General features: G+C 37.1%; 1 protein-coding gene and 1 long non-coding RNA gene across 5 annotated transcripts in view; one reads left to right on the forward strand and one right to left on the reverse strand.

Annotated features, from left to right (window-relative positions):
- The window catches only part of CFAP44 (cilia and flagella associated protein 44), a 42,742-nt gene that overhangs the window by 7,459 nt on the left and 18,036 nt on the right, over nucleotides 1-17,247 (forward strand). For all 4 annotated transcript variants that reach the window (XR_004747404.1, XM_035314889.1, XM_035314891.1 and 1 more), the window contains 14 exons: nucleotides 265-367; nucleotides 726-942; nucleotides 2,465-2,579; nucleotides 3,088-3,252; nucleotides 4,495-4,650; nucleotides 5,008-5,055; nucleotides 6,106-6,205; nucleotides 7,451-7,545; nucleotides 9,379-9,588; nucleotides 10,972-11,082; nucleotides 12,805-12,957; nucleotides 13,964-14,185; nucleotides 14,662-14,807; nucleotides 15,736-16,006. Coding sequence is in view for 3 of the 4 variants with exons in the window: in XM_035314889.1 (XP_035170780.1) it covers nucleotides 265-367; nucleotides 726-942; nucleotides 2,465-2,579; nucleotides 3,088-3,252; nucleotides 4,495-4,650; nucleotides 5,008-5,055; nucleotides 6,106-6,205; nucleotides 7,451-7,545; nucleotides 9,379-9,588; nucleotides 10,972-11,082; nucleotides 12,805-12,957; nucleotides 13,964-14,185; nucleotides 14,662-14,807; nucleotides 15,736-16,006 (2,112 nt within the window). In the remaining variant the exon portion in view is untranslated. The remainder of the gene's footprint in view (nucleotides 1-264; nucleotides 368-725; nucleotides 943-2,464; nucleotides 2,580-3,087; nucleotides 3,253-4,494; nucleotides 4,651-5,007; nucleotides 5,056-6,105; nucleotides 6,206-7,450; nucleotides 7,546-9,378; nucleotides 9,589-10,971; nucleotides 11,083-12,804; nucleotides 12,958-13,963; nucleotides 14,186-14,661; nucleotides 14,808-15,735; nucleotides 16,007-17,247) is intronic.
- On the reverse strand, nucleotides 4,466-14,908 carry LOC118160297. The gene is made up of 2 exons (XR_004747407.1): nucleotides 14,605-14,908; nucleotides 4,466-4,677 (listed from the first exon to the last, which is right to left on the reverse strand). It is a non-coding gene; the product is annotated as an uncharacterized LOC118160297 (long non-coding RNA).

Raw genomic sequence — 17,247 nt, forward strand, 5'->3', positions numbered from 1 at the left:
AGTTTGTCATGATTGTGCAGTATATGCACAATAATCCCATTTTGTGTGCATGATGGTTTTTGTGTGCATTGTGTTTGTATAGTAACTTTATTCTGGTATTGAGCAATAGATTGGCAGTTGTTCAGGATAAACATACAGAAAAATGCAACCAAGTATGTAAAGCAATATCTTTTGACTAATGTGTGAGCAAATACAGTAACTTAACTAGCAGAATAAAGACAAAGGTGTCATTACAACATGCAACAGGACTTTTCCTTTTTCAAGGCACACCCTACTAAGCAGTACTTCGCAGTAGGAGAAAAAGGAGAGAAACCAAACCTCATCATCTACGACTATCCTTCACTGAGGCCCTACAGAATACTACGAGGTAGTGTAAAAAGTACTATTTTCATTTTACACAAATGGGCCAGCATTTATAGATCCCAGCAGATGGAGTAGTGTTTAAGTTTAGAAAGAACTACAAACCTTTGGTACTTCACAGCAGAATAGGAAACACTGTTTTCCAGCTTTTTCATTGTTGGACAGGAGAAAGCCTTTATTCAGTAGAAATAACCAAATAAGAACTATTAAGTAGTGGGAAAAAAAAAAAAAAAGAAAAAAAAAAAGAAAAAAAAAAACAACACAAACTGCAGTGAACATTGAGCTCCTTTTAAACATATTTTCCTATTGTTTTTTTTTTCCTCTTTTCCATGCATGTGTGGACTGGGGCTTGTACATTTCTTCAGGTGGAACAGAGAAAGCCTATGTTTTTGGCGATTTCAACCGTGCTGGCACTTTGCTGGCCAGTATTGGAAGCAGCCCTGACTACATGTTGACTATCTGGGACTGGAAACAAGAAAAGATTGTGTTAAGGTCAAAAGCTTTTTCACAGGATGTTTACAGAGTCACATTTTCTCCTGATAATGAAGAACAGCTAACTACAGTGGGAGTAGGACACATCAGGTAGGTTTGCCAGCTATGATTAATACATATCAACTCTAAAGTCATAATGTCTAGATGATGACTAGCAGAAATGTATTGTTAGCAAACATTCACCAGCAGTGAATTTTATTTTTTATTTTACCTATTGTAATTACAAAAACAAGAAAGTTCTTTAAATCCTTCAGCCAGTGAAGTCTTTTAAACACCTTTGCTGTTGATGATGCTTAGCATTGGATACCTATTCTACTGGCTCCATTTCTGTAATTCCAACAAGCATTGGGGAGACTTAATACAAAAATATGTATATATACATATCTTCTAGCTGTTAACATAGCATACATGCCTCCTTTGCCATCTGGGCTTTCTACCTTTGATTTATTGAACTCAGCTGCTGTTTGGGCAGACGTTAGAACTGTTTTCCATGTCATGGATCAGAAAGCCACTGATACCACCAAAAACTCACAATGAACTTTACAAAAGGTGTATTTCCATACACTGCCTCCTTTGGTAAGTTCATGGATTCTTTTGTAATAAAAAAATAAGTGAGAGCTTTAAACTTTTTGGGACAAGGACTAGCTTTGTGCTCTATGTTTATCCAAAGTTCAGTGTTAAAACAGCAGTTACTTAAGATATGACTTGGATGCTATTGTAATAGAAATGATACTTTCATAAAATTTCTCTGAATTTTGTAGAGGAATCAGAGGAAAATCTGAGATGTGCTCTATATTTTGGTTGCAAGGTGGGTCTGAAACAAGAAATCACTTATTTAGACCTAGAATTGAAGTGGTTTAGAATAGGTTATTTATGGAATTTGAGAAAACAAACTCTCTTATAAACTTTCTTTTGAGCTAGAATGCTATGAATAAACTCTGATACAGCCTTATAACAGAGATATACATTACACTTAACACAGATGTGGACTCAAATTCCAATTTCTAACACCTATCTTAAATGTGATGTCTCCTGCGCCATCCCTATTTGCTGTAGATGTTATTTTTTCTGTAATGCAGTAGTTTAAAGCTATCTTTTTATTGCTAAAAATAATATAATTAAATAGAAATGGCTGTGAAGATCTATGATAAAAGTTTTTGCTCAATGAGATTTTACAGTCATGCTCAAGTGCATGGTGGTACTTGTATGAAATTTAGCGAGGAGCTTGGTCCCTTGGATTTACAAAGTTGAACATCACACAGTGGGGATAGCAAGACTATAATAGACATTATTATAATTACATGTATTGGTTGTATCAGGAAAGATATAGCTATGGTTTTTACACTTATTTTAAATAATAGCTTAGTCTTCGTTCTACCCATGGCAAATCCTCCTCCCAGGTTTTTCATAGAGGTAGGATATGGAAAAGTTTGTGAGGTTACAAAGTTTTACCTAATTTTAAAAAGAAAACCCCAAGGTCTCCTGTGGAAAAAAAAGAATAATAAATGAACATCATAAAATGACATCCCTGGTAAGATTATAATAATGTCTGAGAGAGTAAAGAGCATGTCTAGGTAGCCTTTTATCAGAGGGATGTGTTTTCTAAACTCAGGTTCTGGAAGATGGCTCTCACATTCACTGGTCTCAAGTTGCAAGGAGCTTTGGGCAGGTTTGGAAAAACACCAGTGACTGACATTATAGGGTATGTGGAGCTACCTGATGGGAAGGTAAGTCAGAACAAGTTTAATTGATTTTATGTTCCCTCTCAGGTTTTGATATAAAGTCTACTGAGTTAGTTGGAGAATTACTATTTGCTTCAAAGAGATATGAATTAGACCCTCAGTGCACTTCTCTGATAACCTAATATTGACATTAATTTGCCACAGAAAATGCTTGCATTATAATAACTGAAAAATACGGTTAATATTGTAATTCCCAGACAAAAGATCTCTGTTGGCTTAGAGCTGAGGCTTCTCTAATGGGGTAGTGAAAACCGTAGTGTACAAAAATAGTGTGTTAGCCCTAATCTCAACCATTTCAGTGCATGTAAATGATGACATATTCCTAAAAAGGTGAATCATGTCTCCCTTTACACCTTCTCTTGGAAATATCTGTACACTGCTATTAATTTAATGCTTTTGTAGAAGGAAGCCACAAATGTTAACCATCTTTTTGCATATATTTCTGTATGGTTAAGTGCAGGTGCTTAAGTGTTTCTCTTCCTTTGCGTTGAAGGTCATCTCAGGGTCTGAGTGGGGCAACTTGCTGCTTTGGGAAGGGGGCCTCATCAAAGTAGAGCTCTGTCGAGCCGGACACAAGCCTTGTCACAGTGGCCCTATCACCCAGTTAGTTTTGGACGAAGGAGAACTTACCACTGTTGGACAAGATGGCTTCATTCGAGTGAGTTCTTTTGCTCTGCCTTTAGGTGTGCAAATTTTTGGTTGGGAGGTAATTTATTTTTATTTTTATTTTTTTCTGGAGCTCATTTATAGGGGCATTTTTGCACTACAGTTGCTTTACGAGTGACTTTTTTTTTTTTTTTTTTTTTTTTAGAATAGAATACAGACGCATCTCCAGTGTAAATGTTTGAATCAAGTATTGTTTACACAACATTTTCTGTTTCACAGTGGTAAATAAATGACCTTCTACTAAAATAAATCAAAATAATTTTCAGTGTTTCTCTAAAAGCTTTGGTCTTCCCTGCACTCTAACACTTTTTTTCATATGTTGTTCTGGTTAATCTTTATAATTTTCAGACCTAATAGTACTTTGGTGTTATTTCAAATGATAAACTATGACAGTACTTGAAATAATTTTTCTGATCATTTTAATAAAATAACTTTATTAAAGTCATTAGTTAATTTTGATTTCGTTTTATCTCAGAGATGCATGCAATGAAATAGAGGAACAATCAAAAGAAAAAGCATTGGGCATCCTGAAGTTAACACATAATTCTATAAATTAAGGTCCAAATGGTTTACGTATCTATACCAGTTTCTGATCTCATCTGTCAATTGTCAAGGATTTTGCTATCTTGTTTACTTGCTCTTTAAGGAGAGACGTGTCTTCTGCTCATGTTTTAGAGACCCAGATAATCACCAGGAAGCTGCTCTAGACAACAGAAGGTTCCAAACACCCTGTTTTTGTTGTTGTATTTCATAAATCAATCTTAGCCCATTAGGAAAATTCACCTGATTCCAAGGTGCCAACTGACTTATACCACAGAGAAGAACATGGATGTGTTGGATTTTCCATTCTTTCTTCCATGCTGCCTCAGTATGAGCAATGCTCAGAGCTGTCAGGTATCATTTAATTTCTGTAGCTCTGAGGTTGCCATGTGTTGTTCTGCCAGTGCCAGGGCTGCATTTAATCTATTGTTATATCAGAATTGGAGAGGGAACTTTTGGATATACTTTACATTGCACCCAATTGTATGAGATAATATTTGCTGATTCTCACTGTTTTAGGTTAGATTCAGAACAGCGAGGCAGATGTGACAGGTGTCATCTTCACCTATAGATTCTACCCTCCCCTGGTTTCTTATGGTTTTGAATTTCCATATCAATTGTATATGAAAGCATAATCTGACCTAATAAAAACCCAGTCTTTTTTCTTCTCATTTTTTGTTTTCATTCCATGAAGGTATGGAATTTTGAGACAATAGATGCTGCTGATTCTGTGGATGACACAGGGTTATTGGAGGTGGAGCCTATGAATGAACTTCACGTTGGCAGGAACGTCAGTCTGAATTTCATGTCAAAAGTTCATGACAGTGGGCAGCCCATTTGGTATGCCCAGGTATGATACCCTGAAGTATGTACAGCCCTGTGGAGAAACACAGAATGAGAGAAGTAATGCTTAGTTATAGCAGGAGTACCTTACAGGTCAATATATCTCTTTTCTGTAGATTTCAATCTTGGTAACTTGACTTGCAGAGCCAGAGCTGCATAAGAGTAGGAGAATGTCAAAATCTATTATCCAAGCTCTATTATCCTGAATTGATGGATAGGACTGATAGGGCCAGTAGCACTACCTTCAGTCATTTCAGTTTCACAATGATAATCACTGAAGAACTTTTAAGGAGTCTTTGTAGGCAATCTTACTTCCATGAGTTTGAAAATATTCAGGTTACATGTTTTGGTTTTGCTTCTTCAGGATGCCAATGGAGCAATCTGGAAGCTGGATTTGACTTTTTCAAATATGGTAAGTTCATTTTTGTTTTTCTTCTGATTTATTTCAATTCCTTTTCAGTTGCTTCAATTAACTATATGGGATTCATCTACAATGAAGTTTAGTGTGTAGAAGTTAGTGTGAAGTTTTGTGTTTAGTGAAGTTGCACAGCTTGAAATTTTAGCATTGATAAGATTTTTCTTCTTTAAAAAAATATTTTCATAATATTATTGATTATAATGATTGTGCAGCATTATCAAAAGTCATTACTGAGATTTGCTTCCTTAATTCGAATTTGGCAACTAAAATTTATCATACAGGAATTATATTTTCATAAACTGGAAATAAAAGTTGCATCAGTGCAGGAAGTGAGTTCAAGGAGTACTTACATACCCTATCTAGTTAGGTGTATTTGAAACAGTCATTACTGTTGCGTGTAAATGACATGAAGAACTAGGAAAAACAAGGAGAAAATGAAGTGCACTTGGTATGTTTTATCCAGCTGGCTACTAGTATTACTGCTGGAGATGTTTTTGATGAAGAAAGAAATGACAAAGGTAAAATGAGGGCGTTTAGTTTTTGCTCCAGAATCCATTGAAGTAAATTGGATTTTTCCCTTTGATTGGAATAAAGTTCTGCCTAACAGATAAATAATGTTCCAAGAATTTCATGGTAAAAAGAGATGTATAAAAATGATATAAAAACTAACGTAAAAGATACATGACAAAAACTAGAATTCCTTGGATGATGAAAAGATTTCCAAGGCAGTATAAGGCTAGGACTGGGAGCATTTTCGTTGCCTTTAGAGCAACAACTCTGTACTGAAAATACTCATTTCAGGTCTGAAACCACTTAATGAAAGTGGTTTTCCTGTATTTCCCCTTATTTACACATAGAAAATGATGGGATTTTGAAATAGCTTAATGTTCCTATACTAATTTGCTCATGATCTTCTTATGAACATTTGATTTTATTCTTTTTTAAAACAAAGAACTCATGCCTTCCAAAGGTACAGCTGGTAATAACTTATAAGTGCAACTCCAGCACATAGCAGAATTTCTGGTTTTCTGTTTTGCACTGCAGACCCGTGATCCAGAGTGCGTGTATACCTTTCACTCCGGAAGGATTGAGGCTGTGAGTGTCTCTCCTGTGACATACCTTATGGCCACCACTGCTCTCGATCGTAAGTAATTCCTTTCCTCCAATACCACTGTCATTATTGTTTTTGCAGAGCAATGATGCTAGGTTTGGAACTACTCTGTTTTGAACTGAAGTTTTGTATTTGCTCTTGAAAAGTCAGTGTACTATCAACTGTTATTCTTGGATCACTACTTTTACAGTTAAGACAAATTATCAAAGTTTTGAAATAATACACTGGGAATGCTTAATCTTATAAGCCTGGGATATTAATGAGAGAAAAATTTAATGGGAAGCTTTGTAAATTCTGTTTGTTTTGAAGGAACAGCTGGAAAGATCACATTTTTATTGAATAGCAGCATTTGTATTGAAGCTTCTGGATTGATAAGTGTTGGGATCTTTATTTTGTAAGAAATTACTAAATTACATTTCTAGGATTGTGTAAGTTGTTATGAATAGTAATATTTGTGGCTTTCTTAGAAAATGCAAAAACTATCTTGATCTCAACAACAGCTAATGTGTAATTACAGATATTAATTTAACTTATATAAATTGTGGTATTTAGGTTTCTTACTGTTAGCTTTACCATAGTTTGAAAGAAGAATCACAGGCCAGAACATTAACAATGTCATTCATGCTGCTCAGAAAATGCTACAAGGTCTTTAACTCAATTCTTGTCAGCCGTATCTTGTCATTTGCCTGTGTTATACAATATATATGCACTTCTAGCCTGAAGACAAATTTGTACCAGTTGAGCAAATGATACTTAGGATATATGCCATCTGGAATGGAATTTTATGCAGACCAATATATGTGTCTACCAATCTGTTAATTTCACCTTTGATGAAAACGGATTCTTTTTGGACAACCTCCCATTTTCATCCATTTAAATATTTTGCTCCTTAGGCAATTCCAGCTAGTAGCGTATCATCTTTTCCTATGTTGACAGTACAGATTTCCCTTAGAGTAGGCGACGGTTCTGTGATTACTCGAAAATTGTGCATGGTGGTCAGCATGGGACTTCTTATTACACGCCTCAGCCGTGACAACTCACGGGAGTGTGTAAGCTAAAGAGTGAAGAAAGCTTATGTTTTGTTGATGAGCACCTTGATAGCTGTGGTACTCTGTAACCACCAGGAATGTCTTTCCAGATGGACGTTTGGTACTCAAAGAGAAAAATTAATAACTTTCCATCCAGCTTTTCATTCAAATAAATAGACGTTTCACCATGAATCTTAAAATGGAAATGACGCTGCAAGAAATAAATTCCTATTATTTCCTTTCCACACAGGGTCAGTGCGTATCTATGATTTCATCAGCAACAGTCAGCTGAGTGAAATTCAGTTTAAACAAGGAGGAACAGCACTGACATGGGCACCTCGTGGTGTAAGTTTTTTCTTTTGTGTATGTTAAGAAAAAATCATAAAGGGACTACGAGCCTGCAAGCATAAAGAAAGGTGCTCACAATATAAAACCTTAAAGAAGTTACTGTTTAGACCATGCTGGAATTTACTGTAGTAGCATGTGTCCATAAGCTTTTGTAGTAGTATGTATGTATATAGTATATATATGCACAGTTTGACTTTACTGTGGATTGTCATGTATCCAACTTCGTGTCTTCGTGAGATTTTAAAATCAGATCTCTGTATTCAGTCCAGGAAGAAATGATAGTTTATAAGCTAACAGCTTCTATTTAATCCAAGCCAAGTAATTGTCAATTAAAATGAGTTAGTTAACACATTTCAAAATGACAGCACAGACAATCCACAAACATTTGGAGATTAATCATAAAAAAATGTCACCAGAACTGATCATTTGTAGAGTGTGGGGTCTATCAGTTTTAGACATATTTGCTAATTTTAATTAAAATAGTGTCTAGTTATGTTCTTAAGGAAACATAGCAAGCCTGGCAGCTTCGTTGTAAGTAAATTTATGGAGGAAAGTGCTTTTCTTGAATTTCCAAGGCAAGGGTAGTCATCATTATAGTCTTGTGACTATAATTCTTGTCATGCAGACCTGTAGGGATGCTATTAGGTGGTGACCTCTACATTCAAGAGGTAAGCTGATCACCACAATAAATTGTACATTACAAAACTGATTCAGATCAGTTTTTACAAAAGTTGGTACTAAGCATAGGCTGAAAAAATTAGAAATACTTAGTCTAGCTAGCCTCTTTTAAAATCCCATTAGATACTTACCCGTAGTTTAAAGTGCTTGAATGTATTTGAAAATTTGTGCTAAGAAAATTTTGTTCCACATATTTTTAAACACCTGCATCCTGTTACATCCTCATAGGCAAGCTGGCAAAGTGCAGGTTATGTAAGTGAACAGTGACATGGATTTTAAACTGCCTGAATGGCCGGGCCCCGGCGGGTAGCGATCAGCAGCACAAAGTCTAGTTAGAAGTAAGTCTAGTTGTGTACCCCAGGGGTTGTTACAGGGACCAATACTCCTCATTAATGACCTGGATGCTGGGACATAGTGCACCTTCAGCACATTTGTGGATGATACAAAACTGGAAGGAGTAGCTGATAGACCAGATAGCTGTACTGCCGTTTGGAGGAACCTGGACAGGCTGGGGATTTGGGCTGAGGGGAATCTCATGAAGTTCAACAAGGGAAAATGCAAAGTCCTGCATCTGGGGAGGAATACCACAGACATGAGTACTGACTGGGGGCCCACCAGCTGGAAAGAAGTTCTGCAGAGAAGGATCTTGGGATCCTGTTGGATGTCATCAAGTCTGTGCCCTCATCTCTTCAGAAATTGTGCTTACATTCAATGCCAAATATTATACTACCCTGAATATAATTATTCCTTTTTGAGTTCCAACTTTTCTGCTTAAGAAGATGATGCTGATACATAAGTAGATTAATATGAAACACCTTTTCCTCATAAATTGCAACTACACCCTCACTGACATTGCCAGTTCCAAAGGCATGTCATCAGTATAATATACATATACATATACATATATACATATATATATAAATATAACAACCTCCTCCCACCCCTAGTATGCCCCAGCTCTTTATGGTAGCATATTAGAAAGGATAAACCAGCTTTCCCATGTATGGAACATTCTTTGTGCTTTAATGCCATGTCTATGTATGGTGAGTTACAGGTTAACACCAAAACATGTGACACAATTTTTTTTTTATTCTAAACTCACTGATGTACATTGAGTTTGTTTTTTTTTCTTCTTCATTCTTCCACTCAAAGGCAAATCCTAAAGGAGGTCTAATTGCTGTGGGCTTTGAAGATGGCGTTGTCCGCATAATTGAAATTTATGATCCCGAAGGACTGGCCGTTCTCAAAGGACGGACCAATATAGGTAACGCAGAGATAAATCTGAAACAAGCCTTCAAACCTCATACTTCTGCAGTTACGGCCTTGGCTTATGATCGAGATGGAGATGTCCTTGCCACAGGGGTATGTATCACTTCATTCGGTTATTTTTAATCCACAACTGTAGAGATTATTTAAAGAAATAAGACAAAGTTTGGTTACTGACAATGCAGTTATACTTCCATTATTGCTGTTGATCATTTCTTGTAGTTCTCTGTAGTGCTGGGGGAAGAAATGGATCTGTTTGCCCACACCTTTGTTACATGAAGGAAACCAACCATGCAATCCATACCATCATTCTGTGAATTACTAGACTATTTAGCATGAATTCTGTAATCTGTTTTGAAGATGCATTTGGCATATTTTGGAATTAGTTTAGTACTATTTTGGATTTAGTAAAAGCAAGTTCATTTGTACACCACCTTGGCAGCAGTCCAGCTGCTACCCAACACTGGTTTGCATTACAGCACGATTGACCGATCAGGTTGTCAGTGTGCCTGCTAGGCTCTGAAATGACTTCTGCTCAGTGGGGTATCTCTTTTTAAAAGCTGGCCTTCAGCCATGAGCATTTCAGTTACAGTTTCATATTCTTTGATTGCCATGTATTTCATTTGGTACAAAATTCAAGCTGCCGTGCTTCATCTTGTGCACCAGTTCTGGATTTTCTTAGTATCAGAAATCAGCCTGTGCTGTCATGTCTTACAAATCACCTCTGTAACGAGCAGGTGTATGACAGCATTGCACAGTAAATATATGTGATACTGAGATGAGAGAAATATAAATGAAAGCAGAAGGTGAAGAGAACAACTCAGTGAGCACTTCAGAAAGCCGTTCCTAATATGAGGGTTTTCTGGGAACAGCAACAGTGGGGCTGCTCCACTATGGTGGCCTCAACACAAGCAAGGGCAGTGCCCCAACACAGGGCACAGTCCCACAGGAGCTGAGCTGGGTGAGCAGAGCAGGGCTGGTGACAGCAAACACTTCCACCAACAGTCCAGCAATCACGAGTCAAAGGCAAGGTAACAAGCTACATCGGAAATCAAACGAGGAAATCCAGAGTACTGCTTGGGAACAGCAGGATACCAGGCAGGAAGCAGGCATGCCTATGACATAGCTCATGCCAGGGCTGAAGACCTGGGCCCAAGGTTTAGGTGAGCTCCTGGGACAATGGGCAGAACGTGCATGGATGGAGATGCCAGCAGAGGCACGTCACAGCGATTAAAGCCTACGAGTGGAGTCGTAGGGCCCTGGAGGAAGATGAGCAGGAATTTTATTCCCCATCCTACTGTAATCATCATGGAAATCCAGTTCTGAGTTCTAAGGCACTTGTAGGTCCCTGTGTCTAGCCACAAAACACCTGAAGTATGTATTTCATACAGTACTTAGAATCGTTCAGATTTTTTGGTCAGCTTTCATTCACTCATCATCTCTTTTTTTTTTTTTTTTTTTTTTCTATTTTTTCATCAGAGTAAAGACAAAACAGTTTTCTTTTTTGCTGTTGAAGACAAATATGAGCCAATTGGATTCATCCATGTCCCTGGGCCTGTGCAGGCATTACAGTGGTCTCCACCTTCTCATGTGAGTAATGCATGTTTGTTTTTTTTACTTCCCTTGAGCGTCAGAATGTAATTTTGAAAAGAACTTCAAATGAAAACAGACAAAGATCTATCACTCTAGCCATGTTCTCTACAGACAGTGCAAAAGATGTTTTGCTGCTTTGTTTTGCATGCTGCTTCAGAATGACAAATAGATCCTGTGTAGCTGTATGTCTGATTCAGTTAATTTGGACATATTTTGGACTTTTGATAATCAAGAGCAGAAACATATGTAAACCACTGAATTTTGCTCAGTGTTTTGAGTTCCTTCCTTGAGCTGACAAGTGCCTTTTTTTTAAATTCTTTTTTCTTTTTTTCCTGTTTGAGAAAAGCACTACTTGAGTATTTTTGCCTATGCGTCTTGTTGATGTTAAAACAGGCATTTGAAATTGCAGACAAAGCTTTCATAAAACTTCTGGGTACTTCTGAGAACTTATGCTCTATATTTGAAGCTGTTCAGAATTATTCAAATAGACTCTTGCTAATACTTATTTTAAAAATCTGATGTAACTTATAAGTAACTTGTGAATTTTTTGTCAGCCCAGTAATCTTATCTAGAAGGGAGATAGTTCATTGTATTTAATACTGACAAAGTGGCCAACAGGATGCATTAAAAATGGTGTGCAGCAGCAAACTTTAGCTATTGCTTGTTTGTGAGAATAGATAAAAAACTGTGCTGGCAAAAGAACTCTTGCTGGTATGAACTCTGTCTTACTATAGAAATGACAGATCTTGGTCTGACATTTACATTTTGGGTCCTTTCCTTGAGGACAAGATACTCGCTACTACTAAAAATCACACAACATGTGTTTGATTTTTTTCAGATTCCTCTGAGTAATTGTGTTTATCAGTATTAGGTCTCCACTGCTGGGTATGAACACTGGCTAAAAATGATTAAAGCATCTGAGTATTTTTTTTTCCTCTTTAAAATAAGCACCATGGTAATTAAAGACTATAAATCTAATGAATGTGTTTGTAAGGCTGAAATTTTATACAAGAACCATATCATTCCTAGCTAAGGTTTCCATAGCAACTCTAATATACCCCCTCTGCACATTTTTAGTGACGGTTCAGATAAATAAGACTCTCTCTGTTCTCCAGATAGCTTATGAATATTGAAACTACATAAAGACTTGCCTTTTAAAATCTCAAAACTAAAAAATTATTACCTTCATCTTGGCTATTCTTCCTTACTTGGCATTTTAAGGGACCTGACGGGTACCAAAAATTAAAACTACAACAACAAACAAACAAACTCAAAGCTAAATAGCATCTGGCAAGATTCCCAGCCCAGTTTTGAAGGTATTAAAGGTTTTATATAGTATAGAAACATAAAAATTTTTAAGCAATTACCAAAATAAAATCTCACCTCCTAACTTATGGGTCAGATCTATCCTTCAATTTAACCAAACTCCCAAAATATCATCATGACGTTTCCTACCTAGATAATGACAGAATGATACTTGTTTTGTATATGGCAAGGTCTTCAATTCCTTAACTTTGCCTGCGATACACAGTATGTGAGAGGCTCACTGATTACTAGCGTCCATTTAAAAGTGTCCACTTAAATGACAGCACAGTTAAGAGTTAATGCCTCCTGGCTGGAGCTTGGTTTTGTGCCTGTTCATCTACTGACTTTTCCCCCTTTCTCCCAATTCCGTTTGTACACCTGCACCATACTTGCATTTTATGTGTTTTTGTACAGATGGAGAGCATGCTGCTCATCCTTTGTGAGAATGGCTTTGTTCTCCAGGTTCCTGCCCCTGTCCCTGAGGAACAGGATACAGCATCCACCTACCAAATCAAAAACCTGCCAACACAGTACTTTCATTTTTATAGCATTAAATCCCGAATCAAGGTAAAGTACTCTCCTGTGGAGGAATTTCATGTTCAGAGAACAAAACTAGCTAAAAAAGTTTCTACTTCTTGTATTAAAGCATATGATTTTTGCTAAGCTTCTTAGAGAGGAAGGCAAGATAGAGTCCATCTGTGGCTGTGTTACAACATTTGGATTTACAAGTTACTGTTTGTTTATTCAAGTAGAAAACTGAAAGCATGATGTGCATTTCTATCGGAATTAGAAGATAACATTAGTGAAAGTGAAGTTAGCACATCAGTTTTTAAAATATTTTCATTTTGGTAATTTTCAGAAAAAGTATGTTTCTTGTGGTTGATGGTAGCCCTGTAGGAAATTCCTCTGAGCAGTCATTAAACACCCATGTGGTTGCTTTGAGGCAAACATGAAATCTTTTATTATTATTATTATTGGCATTTATATATTTCTTAATTTTTTATCTTGTTATAACTTAAGAAGAGCATTTTATTTTATGTGAAATACAAACCTTCAGTATTGAAATCTATGTATTTCTGAGTAAGAAGTAGCTTTTTGGCCCAAATCAAGTAACATTGTTGGGAGATACTGTAAGCCTTATAAAAAATAGAAAAGGCTTCTATGGAGAGAAAGAATATTAATTGTCCCCTTTTTTTTTTTCCCTCTGGGAATGGAAAATAATAAGTTGCAACAAGGATGTTTTAGATAAAATGAAAGGAAAGCTATTTAACAGTAAGGACGGTGAAGCACTGAAATACATTGCTTAAGCTGCAGAGTCCGTATAGCAGTAGATTTTTAAAGGCATGAGAATGGTTTCTGTTTCTGAGGACCATGAGTTAAAATGATTCGGAGGAGAGAAGTGGGCATTTCTTCTGAAGATTCCCGTGAGGTCTGTTTGATCTCTGCTTAGTTGAAGGAAAAGAGATTTCTTTTGATATTCTGTGTATATAAATGCCAGGACCTTCCTGGATTTCATTTATTAGACTCCTTCAGTCAGTTTCATGTCTCTGTCTTTCATTGCTTGTTGTAACAGCTGGAAGAGGAGATTGCACTGAGAGAGAAAAAAAAGCAGGAGAAGGAGAAAGCAAAGCTTGAATGGATAAAGCAGCAAAAGGAGATGGGAAAGGACATAGAAGAAGAACCTGAAGAGGAACCCGAAGAAGAAGAGCCATTGCCGCCTCTCTACATACCAGAGGAGCCCAGCCCCATTCTCTGTGGGTTTTATTCAGCACCAGGGAAATTTTGGCTTTCCTTGGTAAATAAATTTTTATTTCATATTGATGGGGTTGCAAGATGTGGCAACCTTCCCCTCATATCTGGGTATCTTAGAAAACTCATTTGAAACCTGCCATCTCTAGGACATGGAATTCCTGTCATAGTTGATGTTTTCAGTGATGTTTTGAATTAAATCAGTAGTGTCACTCCAGCTCAGGTTACTCAGTAAATTCTAATAGGTACTATTCTTTGTGATGCCTGAATTGGGCACAAAGGCTAACCTGTTCCCTCACTAGCAGAAGGTAGAATTTAACATATTGGTAGTATGGGTTGTATTGCCAGTCATCATTATAGATTTTGTCTATGGATAAATAGGATCTCTAGTTGTTTGGAAGTAACATTTTTTATCCTACAGTAGATCCTTAAGAAAGGAAAAATTATTTAGAAGATTGCACTTACCTGGTCAGCTGCATCAGTGTTCTTTTGTCAACACTTCTTTATGGCCCTTCTCTTCAGGGTGGATATGACTCAGGTTTCCTCTATCATTGTGCGTTCTCCTCAAATCAGCACCAAGAAGACCCTGAACAGAGGCAAGACGAACCCTTTGAAGTGATTCCTATTGAGGACACTGACAACAATCCCATCCACCGGATCTCCTTCTGGTAAAACAATTTAGTGTAAGAGATAGCTTTGATACAAAGCTTGATGATACTGAACTTGGAAAGGAGGAGGGTACACTGCTTTCTTCCTTTTTAATTGCAGGTCAGTTCTAGTACACAGGAACTCTCCCTGGTTCCTCAGGCACTGAGTTTCATTTAAAATTCATAATGGACACAGTTGGACAGCGTATCCGGCAGAATATCTTTATAAGCTCTTCAAGATGAAAATGGCTGATTTCTAATTAAGTATTTATTAAGGCTTACACATCCTAGCTTGAAGATCTCCAGAAGAGCCATTAGAAGTCTCTGCTATCCTTTTAACTGGATTGCAAATTATGACCACCAGACTACTGGTTCTCTTCACTAGCTAGCAAAGAGAGGACACAATTAGTCCTTGAGGAGAACATGGAGGGATCAGTCCATCTCTCTTGTCCAAAGAGTACAGGCTTCCCAGGACATTCTGTGAATTGTACAAATGGAGTGAGTTATTTTCAGTCTCCTAATGTTAGGGTTCCCTGTAAGGCTAGGCACGAGCTGCTTCTAAGGAGGCAGGTTTAGTTCAGACTTTTATCCACAGCTGGCTGCATTCTAATTGGCCACCATCCCTACTAGATGAGGACTGGGGAGGGAAAACTGTTTTTTTTTATCTCTAAACTTGGTGTCTTCTACACTGTCTAATTCAGGGCTGAGACCAGTTCTGCAATACCCAGTAGATGCTAGAACATTACTGAGCAAACAGCTGGGAAAAAGGCTGCAGTAGTACCACACATACTTTGAATGGTCCAAATACTTTGCACCCACAAAGCAATAGTTGGAAAGTCTACATTTATTCGGCTAGATTAGCTCTTCTTTAGAAGCATTGTGTTTTGAGTTGTGGCCTTACTTGTTGCAAGTTACCTTCTATTACTGTTTCTGGTTGCTTATTTGACAGTACCAGCAGACTATTGATGTTCTGTGGGATGCAGAATGGAGCACTGCGGGTTTATGCTCTCCAAGATAAAGACCTCTCAGCAAATAACCTGAAGGATTACTGGTCCTTCAATGTACACGACAATGATTATGGCCAGATCCGGGGGATCTGTTCTAGTTATGATGATAGATTTCTGGTTACCTGTGGTGGAGATGGAAACATTTTTACCTTCAACATCTTGTCTCCAGAGGATGCTCACAAAGAGCTAAGAGCCAAAATCCCCTCTCCTAGGGTAAGTCACTAAATGAAGTTTTTGGCCCCCCCGCCCCCCCCCCAAACTCTTGTTTTTATCATATGGAGAATTACAGCTCTGATTATGGAACAACTCTGAATACATGCATACTGTGCCACCTTCTTTCACTGAGTTAGCTCTATTTGCTATGAAACTACTGCATATGGCCAAAACCCAGTTCAATTATTTGGCATCACAGATCTTTCATAGTAAAAGCTGAGGTTTCCCAAATGATTTGGAAGAAGAGTTATTGCAAAACATTCCCTAATAAACAGGCAATATGACTGCATTGCTCCTTTTCAATGTTTTGTGTTTTTCTCCAAATACACGTAGTGTGTGTGGTTCATATATCATATTGTACTATCTTTTTCTCACTCAGAAGTATAATCATAGGCATACCTAGGATGGAAGTACCACAAGGATTTGGCAAACTTAATACCTGTCTTTGATTTTATTGCAGTAGTGTATGATTCTGCTCTGGATGGGGATTCTAGAAATAACATTGGAGAATGCCAAATGCTTCTCAATGCTTTTGGTACCATTTATTGTACAATCCAAAAGTTGGATTTTTTTCTAATTCGCAAAATAGTGGAGCATGATGATTAATACTGTTCCTCTTTCAGTCTTGTAAAGTTCTAGCAGTAATGATTTTACAGGTGTCCTGTAATCACTGTGCAGCTCTTTAACGTTAGCGTGTCTGAACAGTAGGTGCTGGAACTTGGTAACAGTTCTACTGATAATACACAAGAAGAGAGATATCAGTTCCCCCACCGTAGCATGTTTGGACTTTATTGCACTACCCAAAATTACACACATAATTAAAAAATCTCGAGTGCCTCAATGAAACATACCTAACTTGAAAGAAGTAGTGAGATCTGTTGAGTAAAGAAGTACTATCATGTGCAATTAATTTTGTATTGGTTATACATTTGGTACAGTTAAAAATTGTAAAGCATCAACATAAAACAAATGCAATTTTTAAATATTTTTAATATCAGTCAGTAGCTAGTTTTTGAAAGATGCATAATGAGAGAAACAGGAAATTGGTATTTTAGTAATTTGATTAAATTGTTCATGGCTAGTTGGAATTCTTTACCAGTATCACAAGAATATATAACACTAGGAGTAGACTCCAAAGTCTTTTCTTAAACTAAGTGAATGATGGAAACCTGTGGTATCAGAGCCTTGCTAGCTCCTGTATTACAAGGAGTAATTAATATACAATTATAAAGCATACATAC

The sequence above is a fragment of the Oxyura jamaicensis genome, chromosome 1 (genome assembly GCF_011077185.1).
Source record: "Oxyura jamaicensis isolate SHBP4307 breed ruddy duck chromosome 1, BPBGC_Ojam_1.0, whole genome shotgun sequence".
In the NCBI taxonomy this organism is placed as follows: domain Eukaryota; kingdom Metazoa; phylum Chordata; class Aves; order Anseriformes; family Anatidae; genus Oxyura; species Oxyura jamaicensis.